Source organism: Cnephaeus nilssonii (genome assembly GCF_951640355.1).
Source record: "Cnephaeus nilssonii genome assembly, chromosome: 5".
Lineage (NCBI taxonomy): Eukaryota > Metazoa > Chordata > Mammalia > Chiroptera > Vespertilionidae > Cnephaeus > Cnephaeus nilssonii.
The window spans coordinates 36,317,033-36,327,767 of record NC_137076.1 but is presented as its reverse complement, the minus strand read 5'-3'; the positions used below and the strand labels follow the sequence as shown (position 1 = coordinate 36,327,767).

At 43.7% G+C, this 10,735-nt stretch overlaps 1 protein-coding gene across 1 annotated transcript; it reads left to right on the top strand.

The window, feature by feature from the left end:
• Nucleotides 1-6,243: 6,243 nt before the first annotated feature.
• LOC307099019 (disintegrin and metalloproteinase domain-containing protein 20-like) lies at nt 6,244-8,487 on the top strand (the record flags this gene model as incomplete). Its single annotated transcript, XM_079770241.1, is given in 2 exon segments — nt 6,244-6,285; nt 6,289-8,487. Coding segments are annotated over 2 exon segments (2,241 nt in total).
• Nucleotides 8,488-10,735: the final 2,248 nt, after the last annotated feature.

Here is a 10,735-nt window from a genome sequence, read left to right as displayed (position 1 = left end):
CAGATGGGGACAAATCAATTCTTGGAATCAGAACAACCTCTCCCTCTGCAGATCCTGTTAATACTTCAGCTTCAATAATGTTAGGTCATAATCTTTTGATAATAAATCTGGTACCATTACAAAGACCCCATTTACTATTAAGATTTCTCAATAGCATGATGATTGCACCCACTTTCAATTTTAATTTATGGCACGGCATTCCTGAAGGAGTAATACTATTAGGAAATTCAATGGGAAAATTTTCCTTTTCAGCATCATCTGTTGAGTCAATGGAATCATCACTCAAATATGTGTGAAAATCTCCATCAAGTATATCCAAAATTTCTTCATTTAATTTTTGAACGTGCTCATTTTTTGGACAAAGAATCACACGTTTAGATATATTTTTATTATCTATAGATATACTATTTCCAAAGGTGGCTTCAATAATAGATCCATTACAAATCATTTCATGGGGAATTTCAATAATATCCATTCCTAAATGAAAACTGCTATCAAGTTTGCCATCTCCAAGTTTTACTAACCATTCACTATAAGCAGAATCCTCTGATCTCATATTTGTTGTAAGAGACAACTTTCTGAAACATCCCCAAACATCACAGTACTTTAAACTTGTTTGTACTATGGCTGATCGCATAGCATGCGGCACAATACTGAGACATTGTCGAAAATCTCCCCCAAGAAGGAGAACTTTCCCACCAAATGCAACATTCAAATTCATAATTTCTCTTAGTAATCTGTCTATGGCATTTATAGCATGACTGGATGCCATGGTGCATTCATCAATAATAAGAAGTTGGGCCTTTTTAATGGTTTTAGCAACTTCGCTCTTTATATCGAGTCTAGAAATTGAAGTTTCATTTAATGGAATTGGTAATTTATATTGGGAATGAAAGGTTCTTCCACCATTAAGTAAATTTGCAGCAATTTCTGTAGATGCTGTGGGTAAAACAGTACCACCACAACCTCTAATATAATGTATTAAAACTTTATACAGATATGTTTTTCCACTACCACCTGGACCATCCAAGAAAAAGCATTTGGGGTGTACAGTTTGATCTTCGATGGCTGAAGTTATAGTCTGAAAGGCTGCCAACTGTTCATCATTCAGAGAATTTATCAAAACTTCTGCCTGTTGTCGTTCGTACGATTCATCACATGTATTTGCATTCATTAATAAAGGATAGTCTGGAAGTTTGAAAGTGAACATTTCATTCCATGCAATGTGAATACCTCTTGAATTTCTTTAAGGGCATGCATTTCACAGTTCACACAGGTACCTTCTCTTCGGTGCAATTTCCAACAGAAATCTTCGATAAAATGAGATTTATTCTCATCCCATAATTTGTCTGCAGCAAAAGGACATCCAAACACACATATGTATGCAAAAAGTTGCCGTAGTTGTTTGGGCATATTAAGGACGATTGCATCGTCAATCGTATCTTTCCAGATAGTGTCATCAAGTAATAATCCTCGGTGTTTAGCAGCTTCATGAAATGTATCATAAGTTACACCTCCTACAGTTCGCAGATCCTCAAAACTTATCGCACCTTTTACATGCAGAAGCAAAAGTCTAAGGTAATATCGTTCTGGTTCTCTAAAGCTCACAGTGAACAGTCTACCTAATACTTTATTCCCACCCTTTCAGCGTTTTGTCCACAAAGAATTATTAAACACATAATGCTGTGGAATCTCCCAATAATAATAATTACGTGCATCAGAGTCTTCTCTATTCAATAAGAACCAAGCCATCAAAGTTGAGTTATGTCTTTTAGCCCTATCTAAAACTTCAGCAAAATCATCGGCATGAAAATACAAATTCTGATCATTTGTCAAATGAATAGCTAATATTGTGATTGCATGAGATTGGTCATGCATTCGCATTGCAAAAAGTCTCCAAACAGCCTCAGGAGCGCTCACATACCTGGAGTCAATGAAGTCCTGTACTTCGTCATGATTGATAGTATTTTTTTCATAAATTTGAATATTTGCACAATCGTGCCCTTTATAGATGTATTTAAATAGATATTTGACACTTTTAATCGATGCACAGACTTCAACATTTATATGACAGTTATATTTAAGGCACAAATATGGATTATAAGGGACAATCCAAGTGTTATCGACAACTTTATTTCCAATAGACATGGTGCTACCAGATCTTCGTTTGTATTTGGGATATCCATCAATATTTCCAATGGTCACATTTTGAAATTCTTTCGGATATCCCTTTGAACATTTTCCATTTTCTATACATGGACTATTTGGATTTTGTATTCCACATGGTCCATGTACCATATTTGATTTTACAATTTGAAAAAATCGAGGACACTGGTCCTCATCTGGAATTTCTGCCTTAACTATACGGTCAATGTCATCTTCTGAACGTAATTTGGACTCACTATCTAATATCAATAATATGTGAGCGTGAGGCAGTCCTCGTTTCTGAAATTCAATGACATGAATCTTAGCTATTACTTTGCCAAATAAATGGAATTTGCATACATCATTTAAAAGAGCGTTCAGCTTAATATTAAAAACTCTGGCTACCAAGTCAGGTCTGTTTTCAACTTTTTGCCAGCGTTGTAGATTGTTTGTAATATCTGCCCATTTAGGGTTGCATGTCATGGTTATAAATAAATCGGGCTTGCCATACTTCGTTACAATTGCCATAGCATCCTGATATTGCTGCTGCATATTTCTGGGACTACCCTCAAAAGATGATGGAAGTATTATCATTTTACCAATCGGTACATTGTCATTTTCAGATCTAGATTTGAGATAATCCATCAAATTACAACATCGAGTAAATTTCCCATCGTATGGTTTTTCATATTTTTCAACTCTCAACTTAGATTGTTTTGCTTTAATGAAATTTATCCGATTTGCTTCCATTTTTGAATATGAATCCACAATAAACTGTTGAGTTAATTTTCCTGCATTTAAAATAGGATTGAACGTGTCCCTCACAGAGAGATGAAATCCATAATACTTGGATTATTGGGATCTGGTTTACAATGAATGAGCAAGTCCCTTTCAAAAGGAGGTTCTCCATCTTCGTTTCTGAATATGACAGCAATCTCGGTTACACGGGGAGAATTATATCTACCTGGGTCACTGTTACGATCATATTTAATTGCCATAGTTACTTCTGTGGGAGCTATACCTTTTGCTGCTGCTTCAGATTGGGCTTCCTTTTCTACCTCATGTAGCATTTTGTACGATTTTGTTAATTCATTTATTTCATGCATGAGGTTACTGATATTGATCATGAGTCTTTCTGAGCAGCCCTGGTTCTCTGGCATTGCTAATCGTTTACTTGTAGCTTCAGCTGTATCCAAAATATAGAGTTGAGCAAACTTCCGAGAAACACCATCCAAAGGATGTAAAGTTCCAGTATGGTGATAAACTTGTCCGTGTATTCTAAAACAGTATGGCCCATACCCTGATGGCGATGCAATATTTGCACCCATGGAAGCAAAAGCAAAAGAACTATTTATGGATCAAATATTTTCCATGAAATTTTTACTGTCAGAATCTTCGTTTGTCATTAATCTTTTTAAATATGCTGGGTATTCTGGAAAATGTATATCATTTAGACAGACTTTCCCTTTGCTACAACATCGAGTAAATTTCCCATCGGATGGTTTTTCATCAGAGAAATTTAGTGATAGGCAAAATTCACATCTAACAGTCATTCCACCACAACTATGTTCGAGAATTGCATCCTCATATACTCCATTATTGCTGAGAAGGCAGTTCCTACCAATGTTGCTAGTACTTGTTGATGACTGTTCTCTAGACCTTTGTCTTCGCCACCGCCTTCTTTCAACTTCATAGGCACGTCGGTCTTTAGACATTTTCTGTCGAAGATGCCGGTGTTTTTCGGCTTCAGAGCGACGTTTTTCCAATAGCTGCTCTTCAGATACATTCTGTCGCAGGCGTCGCCTTCTTTCAAGATCAGACGCCCTTTGCTCTTCAGACATTTTCTGTCGATAATGTCGGCATCTTTCTGCTGCAGAGCTACGTTGTATCAACAGTTTTTCTTTGGACATAGTCCCACCTCTCTACTGCCACGGTCTGAGATACAGGTGAATGAGTCTTAACTGTCAGGCCTTTGAGCTGTGTGACCAAGGGCTGATTCTGGCCGTTTCTGTGGGGGTGGGACTTCCTCCTACCATTTGTCAATTTTCACAGCTGAGATGCGGAAGCTGGGGCTCCAGAGGGAGCAATGCCCTCTAAGCTGCCAGCTTTCTCCCTCTGCTCGAGCCCACAGGCGGGCCTTGGCAGAAGTTGCCCAGGTCCGCTCGGCTTGGACCCCACCAGCAGTGTGCGGTACTGCCACACGCCGCCAGCCTGGGTCCGCGATCCAGGCAAGCACCGGCCTAGGGCTTTGCCCCCCACTGCTTGTCCGGGCCCCCATTGTAGCTTGGAACAGGCAAGCGGTGTGATGGTGGCTTGGATCAGGGCAGTGGCTAGGGCGCTGACCCATGCTGCCTGCCTGGGTCCCCAATCTGGGCTTGGCTTGGGTTCCGCCTGAGATGGTGGGCGCTGCAGGGCTTGGCTGGAGCCAGCACCTGCCAGTCCGAGTCCCGATCTGGGCTTGGCTTGGGTTCCTCCTGCCTTTGCTGGCTCTGCGGGGCTTGGCTGGAGCCAGTCCAGGTCCCCAATCGGGGCGTGGCTTGGGTTCTGCCTGAGACGGTGGGCACTGCAGGGCTTGGCTGGAGCCAGCGCCTGCCAGTCCGGGTCCCGATCGGGCATGGCTTGGGTTCCTCCTGCCTTTGCTGGCTCTGAGGGGCTTGGCTGGAGCCAGGGCCTGCCAGTCCCAGCTCCCGCCTCTGATGGCAGGGCGTCCGCTCATGCACCAGGCCAAAAGCCCGGGGGCTTTTGGCCCGGAGCCCAGCGGACACCCAGCTCCCTGCAATCCGTGCCAGGGAGTCAGCTCAGGGCGCCGATGTATGCAAATTACCCACCATCTTAGTCTGGTTTATTTGCATACTCGCTCTGATTGGCTGGTAGGCGTGGCTTGGCTGGTGGGCGTGGCTTAGGCATAGCAACGGTGTGGTCAATTTGCATATTACCGCTTTATTAGGTAGGACTAGAGGCCTCGTGCACAAAATTTGTGCATGGGGGGGTGTTCCCCTCAGCCCAGCCTGGACTCTCTCCAATCCTCGGGAGATGTCCGACTGCTGGCACAGCTAGCTCCTAACTGCTTACCTGCCTGCCTGCCTGCCTGATCGCCCCAAACTGCCCCCCTGCCAGGCTGATCAACTCTAACTGCCTCTGCCTGCCAGCTTGGTCACTCCTAACTTCCCCATTCGCTGTCCTGGTCACCCCATAGTGCCCCCCTGCCAGCCTGGTCACACTGTAGTGCCCTCCCTGCTATCCTGGTCACCCCCAATTGCCCCCCACTGGCTCGGTCACCCCCAATTGCCCCCCCCATTGTCCCGGTCAGCCTCAACTGCCCCTGCTGGCCCAGTTGCACACAACTGCCCCACCACCACCACCATGGTCACCCCGAACTGTGCTCCTTCACTGGATTGGTCACCCCTCACTGCCTGGTTGCCCCTCACTGCTGCCCCTGCTGGCCTGGTTACCCCATGCAGCCTGCTGGTCAGTCATTGTTCGGTTGTTACTGAGAGGGTGTTGTGACCAATTTGCATATTACCCATTTATTTGTATAGACTAAACATCTTCACTCATGTTGATGTAGTTAAACAACAGTATCATTAAAACCTATGTATCATTCATCTAGGTTAAAAAGGTGTCAGTCTATGACCAATTATCATGTTTATATACAGTCCCACACTGCCTTGCAATTTCTCCTTCTTTATATGTTTTTATTGATTTTTACAAATAAAGGAAGGGAAAAGGAGAGAGAAAAAGAAATAACAATGAGAGAGAAATATTGGTCTGCTACCTCATGCATACCCCCAACTAAAGATTGAATCTACAACCCAGACATTGAACCAGCTGTCCTCTTGGTGTATGAGACGACATTCAACCAACTCAGCCACATGATCCAAATTGCCTTAGGATTTCTTAAGGGAAAATGCAAGCAGTATTCTGAGTCATGTCTTTAGTCCAACACTAATCCATATTAACTCTTCTGTTTCTCTTTCTCCTCCACATTGGCCTTCCCATAACTGCCAACCTGTCTCTACCCTTCTTTTTATTTTCTCTTCCAGTGCGCACCTGTGATGGTCTGAGCCTGTCAGAAAACCCAGATCAGAGGGAACAGTGATGCTACCTGCCCGTCCTATGTTGCTCTCACCAGTGTCTGTGTAGGGTGGCTCCATAATGGCTGTGAGTGAGGCCCTGGTGTGTGTGAGGAACACTCTCCTGCCACTCTGGCTGTGGGTGATTCTGTTCTCATACGGATGGTTCCAGGTTGTGCACTCCCAACGCCTTGGTCCCCCAGAAGTGGTGATTCCCGTGAAGGTAACAGGCACTGGCATTGGCATGAAGACTAAAAATTGGCTCTCTTACAGAATGCATTTTGGAGGTCAGAATCAGGTCATACACATGAAGGTCAACAAGCATTTTCTATCCAGACACTTCCAAGTGTTTACCTACTCAGACCAAGGCGCTCTCCTTGAGGAACGACCTTTTATCCAGAATGACTGCTACTATCATGGTTATGTGGAGGGGGACCCAGAATCGCTGGTTGCCTTCAGTACCTGTTTGGGTGGGTTGCAAGGAATATTACAGACAAATGACATTGTTTATGAAATAGAGCCCAAAAGACTTTCTACCACATTTGAGCATTTCATATATAAATTGGACAGCGAGGAGACACAGTTGCCACCCATGAGATGTGGAGTAACAGATGATGAAATAGCACGGCAACTGAAGTATCAGGAGAGTGCTAACTTCACTTTGATGCAGAGTGGGTATGAAGGCTGGTGGACCCACAGGCGGCTTCTTGAACTGGCAGTGGTAGTGGACTATAATCGCTATCTTCATCACCAAAGTAACACCACAGCTGTGCAGTATGAAGTATTACTTGTGGTCAATGGAGTAAATAAGTTTTTGCGTTCACTAGATGTTGATGTGGTTTTAATGGGAATTGAGGTCTGGACTAAAAAGAACCCAATTCCAATAGCTAACATAGATGATCTCCTGACGGGTTTTTGCGTCTGGAAGAGAAGTAGCTTTAATAACCGCATTCTCCATGATGTTGCACATCTTTTTGTAAAGCATCACTATGGTATTACTGTTGGCTTAGCCTATAAAAAAGCCGTATGTCTAACCCATTTTAATTGTGGAGTTGATAGTTTCATGGACGATAATTTGTATGAATTTTCATACATTGTGTCACATGAGATTGGTCATAATTTGGGTATGAATCATGATGGACCAGATTGTGCATGTGGACATAAAAAATGCATAATGGCTCCATCAAAAACAAGTGCAACTAGATTCAGCAACTGCAGCTATGCTAACTTCATGGACCTGATGAGCACCATCATGACAAGGCGAAATTGCTTGTACCTTTCATCAGATAGAGGGAGCATCTTCACACTTGCACAATGTGGGAACAGTGTGGTTGAAGAAGGAGAAGAGTGTGACTGTGGCGCTTTACATTTGTGTATAGATGATCCCTGCTGTGAGTCAGACTGCACTCTCAGCCCTGGGGCTGCTTGTGCTTTCGGGGGTTGTTGCAAAGACTGCCAGATCCTGCCAACAGGTGAAGTTTGTAGACAAAAGGAAAATGAATGTGATCTCCCAGAGTGGTGCAATGGGACATCCTACCAATGTCCAGAGGATGTGTATGTGCAGAATGGGATGTCATGCAAGGGCGGTGGCTACTGCTATGAAAAGAGATGCAATAACCGTGAAGAGCAGTGTAGGAACATTTTTGGCAAAGAGGCCAAGAGTGCAAAGCAGAGTTGCTACACAGAAATGAACACCCGAGGTGACCGTTTTGGGAACTGTGGTTTCATACACACTAGATACGACAAATGTAACATCTCAGATACCTTGTGTGGGAGGATTCAGTGTGAAAATGTGACAAAACTTCCCCGTCTGAGAGATCATTCTACTGTGCATTGGACTCAGTTCAATGGCATCACCTGCTGGGGTACCGACTACCACTACGGGATGACCATACCTGACATTGGTGATGTGAAAGATGGGACAGAGTGTGGGGCAGAACATGTCTGCATCCAAAGGAAGTGTGTCCATAGGTCATTTCTGTTAAATTATTGCTCACCTGAGACATGCAATATGAGAGGAGTCTGCAACAACAGACAGAACTGCCATTGCAACTATGAGTGGGATCCTCCCTTCTGCCTGAAAGAAGGCTGGGGAGGTAGTATAGATAGTGGGCCACCCCCTCAGAATAATATTCAGCAAAATATTTACCTGCAACTACTTTGGTTGATTCGTTTTGTTCTTTTTTTATGCGTGTTAGTTTTGGCTTTTCTCACACGAAGAAGAACAGGTAAGAGTAAAGAGAAGAATGTGCCATCTTCAGATAAGTAAGAAGAACAAAATGTCAAGACTTTACGTAAGGAAAAAAGAGCAAGACATCCCAATTCCATCTAAGGAAGAACAATGAAATGTTCTACTGCATTTTAGAAAGAAAAGCAACAATTTACAGTTTCAAAAAAGAAACCAAATTGTATCCAATTTCCCATGTACTAAGTTTTATTCTCCTGGCTGTAGAAATGTTACGGGATATGTCACAGATCATTGACCTAATTGCTGTGAATTTTTATTATTTCAGAACATAAAACACTGGCCATGAAACAATTATTAAAATATCCTAATTCCTAGAATATTGCTATTTTACATTAATTTAAATAGTGTTAGTGTTCAATTGTTCATGGAATTAGTCTCTTTGTGTTTCTTGAGCAAAGGTACAGCCAATGGATAATGTGTATTTGTGTTTTTAATTGTGTCTCAATTCTTACCATCCTTGCCACTCGTACTCTGCTTTGTCACACAGGAAATGCAAACATACAAATTAAATGTCTTCTTTGCCAGTCCTTTCATTATTAGTTTCTGCAATACTTGGTGACTGGAGGGAGCCTGGAAACCTGGAGAAATGTTTGATTACTATTCATGCCAGTCTTGCCTCATTAGCTGCTCTAACCCTTACAAAGATAGTAACTTTCAGTCTGTCCATTATTACTACATACAATACAGGGGTGGGCAAAAGTAGGTTTACAGTTTTCAGTCCACAAAAGTTCATTTTTTATCATTTATTAATTATTAGAGACTCAGTGCACAAATTTGTGCACAGGTGGGGTCCCTTGGCCTGGCCGGTGACCAGGGCCAATCAGGGCCATCTTACCCAGTCCCTATGGGGGAGATTGGGGTCGGCCAGCCAGGGGCAGGAAGAACCAGGGGAGGTTGGCGGCTGGTGGGGTGGAGGGGACAATCGGGGACAATGGCCAGGGGCAAGGGACCAAGGGAAGTTCTGCTGGCCCCAATCAGGGCCATCAGGGCCAACTGGGAGGAGGGACCATGAGAGGATAGGTGGTCACAGAAAGTTGGCAGTGGGAGCACACTGACCACCTGGCCAGCCGGGGAAAGGGCCATGGCAGGTTGTCTGTAGGAGCACACTGACCACCAGTGGGTAGCTCCTGCATTAAGTGTCTGCCCCCTGGTGGTCAGTGCACCTCATAGTGACTGGTCGACCAGTATTTCAGTTGTTCGGTCATTTGGTCGTAATGGTTCCTTACACTTTAATCCTATACCAGTGATAGCGAACCTATGACACGCGTGTCAGCACTGACATGCGTAGCCATTTCTGATGACACGCGGCCGCTGAGGCGGCCGCATGCCAAGGATGAAACATTTGTTGCTCCTGAGGATGAAACATTGGCGACTAGAGTCTTGGAGTTAGAGTCTTGGAGTTAGTCACATCACATTGTCTTGGAGTTAGAGTCTTGGAGTTAGTCACATCACTCTAGTCATTGGCGACTAGAGTCTTTGAGTTAGTCACATCACATTCTCAATCTAATAAAGTTAGACTCTAACTCCAAGACTCTAGTCGCAAATGTTTCATCCTCCCCTATTAGACACTCTGTGCCGGAGGTCTGTAGGCCAAAACAACAGAAGTCTGGCACAGAGCGTCTAGTTCTGGGACTTCCGGTTAAGCCGGGATCTTTGCCCTCACTTCCGCCAGCAGAGCAGGAAGCAGCGGAACGCAGCGGGGGATGCATCTCTGGGGGCCCTACCATTACCAGTAACCAAATAACAGTTAACCACAGCAACCATTATCTACTGTTCTGGGGTGTCATGGATTTCTAATCCATCATTACTGAGATAAGTGAGGGGGAGGCTGGGAGAGGCGAGGGTTTGTGGCGTGCTATGGGTGCCGTTTACCGCCATTAGAAATAGCGGCAGCCATTTTAATTCACATAAGGAACACCATCTTGCTCCATAGTGCAGACTCCATTTCACCACTATTACTGTTGTGCATCCTTATTAACCCCATTTCTGCTTATTAACCCTGACCTTTCCTAAAAGACAGTTATATGCACCATTTTGTGGTTAGTTAGGCTAGTTAACCCCTAATTGCCTGCAGGCCTAACAAGCTATCTATAATTCTATCTTCTGTCACTGGCCCCCTGATGGAGAACCCAAAAAATAAAAAACTAAGGTTAAGTAAAGGAAGTGGTAGTAGCAGTGGCCGACCCTTTCAAGAGACATGGACCGAGATGTATGGCTTTATAGAAAAAAATGGCAGATCATTTTGCATTCTATGTACTGAAACGGTAGT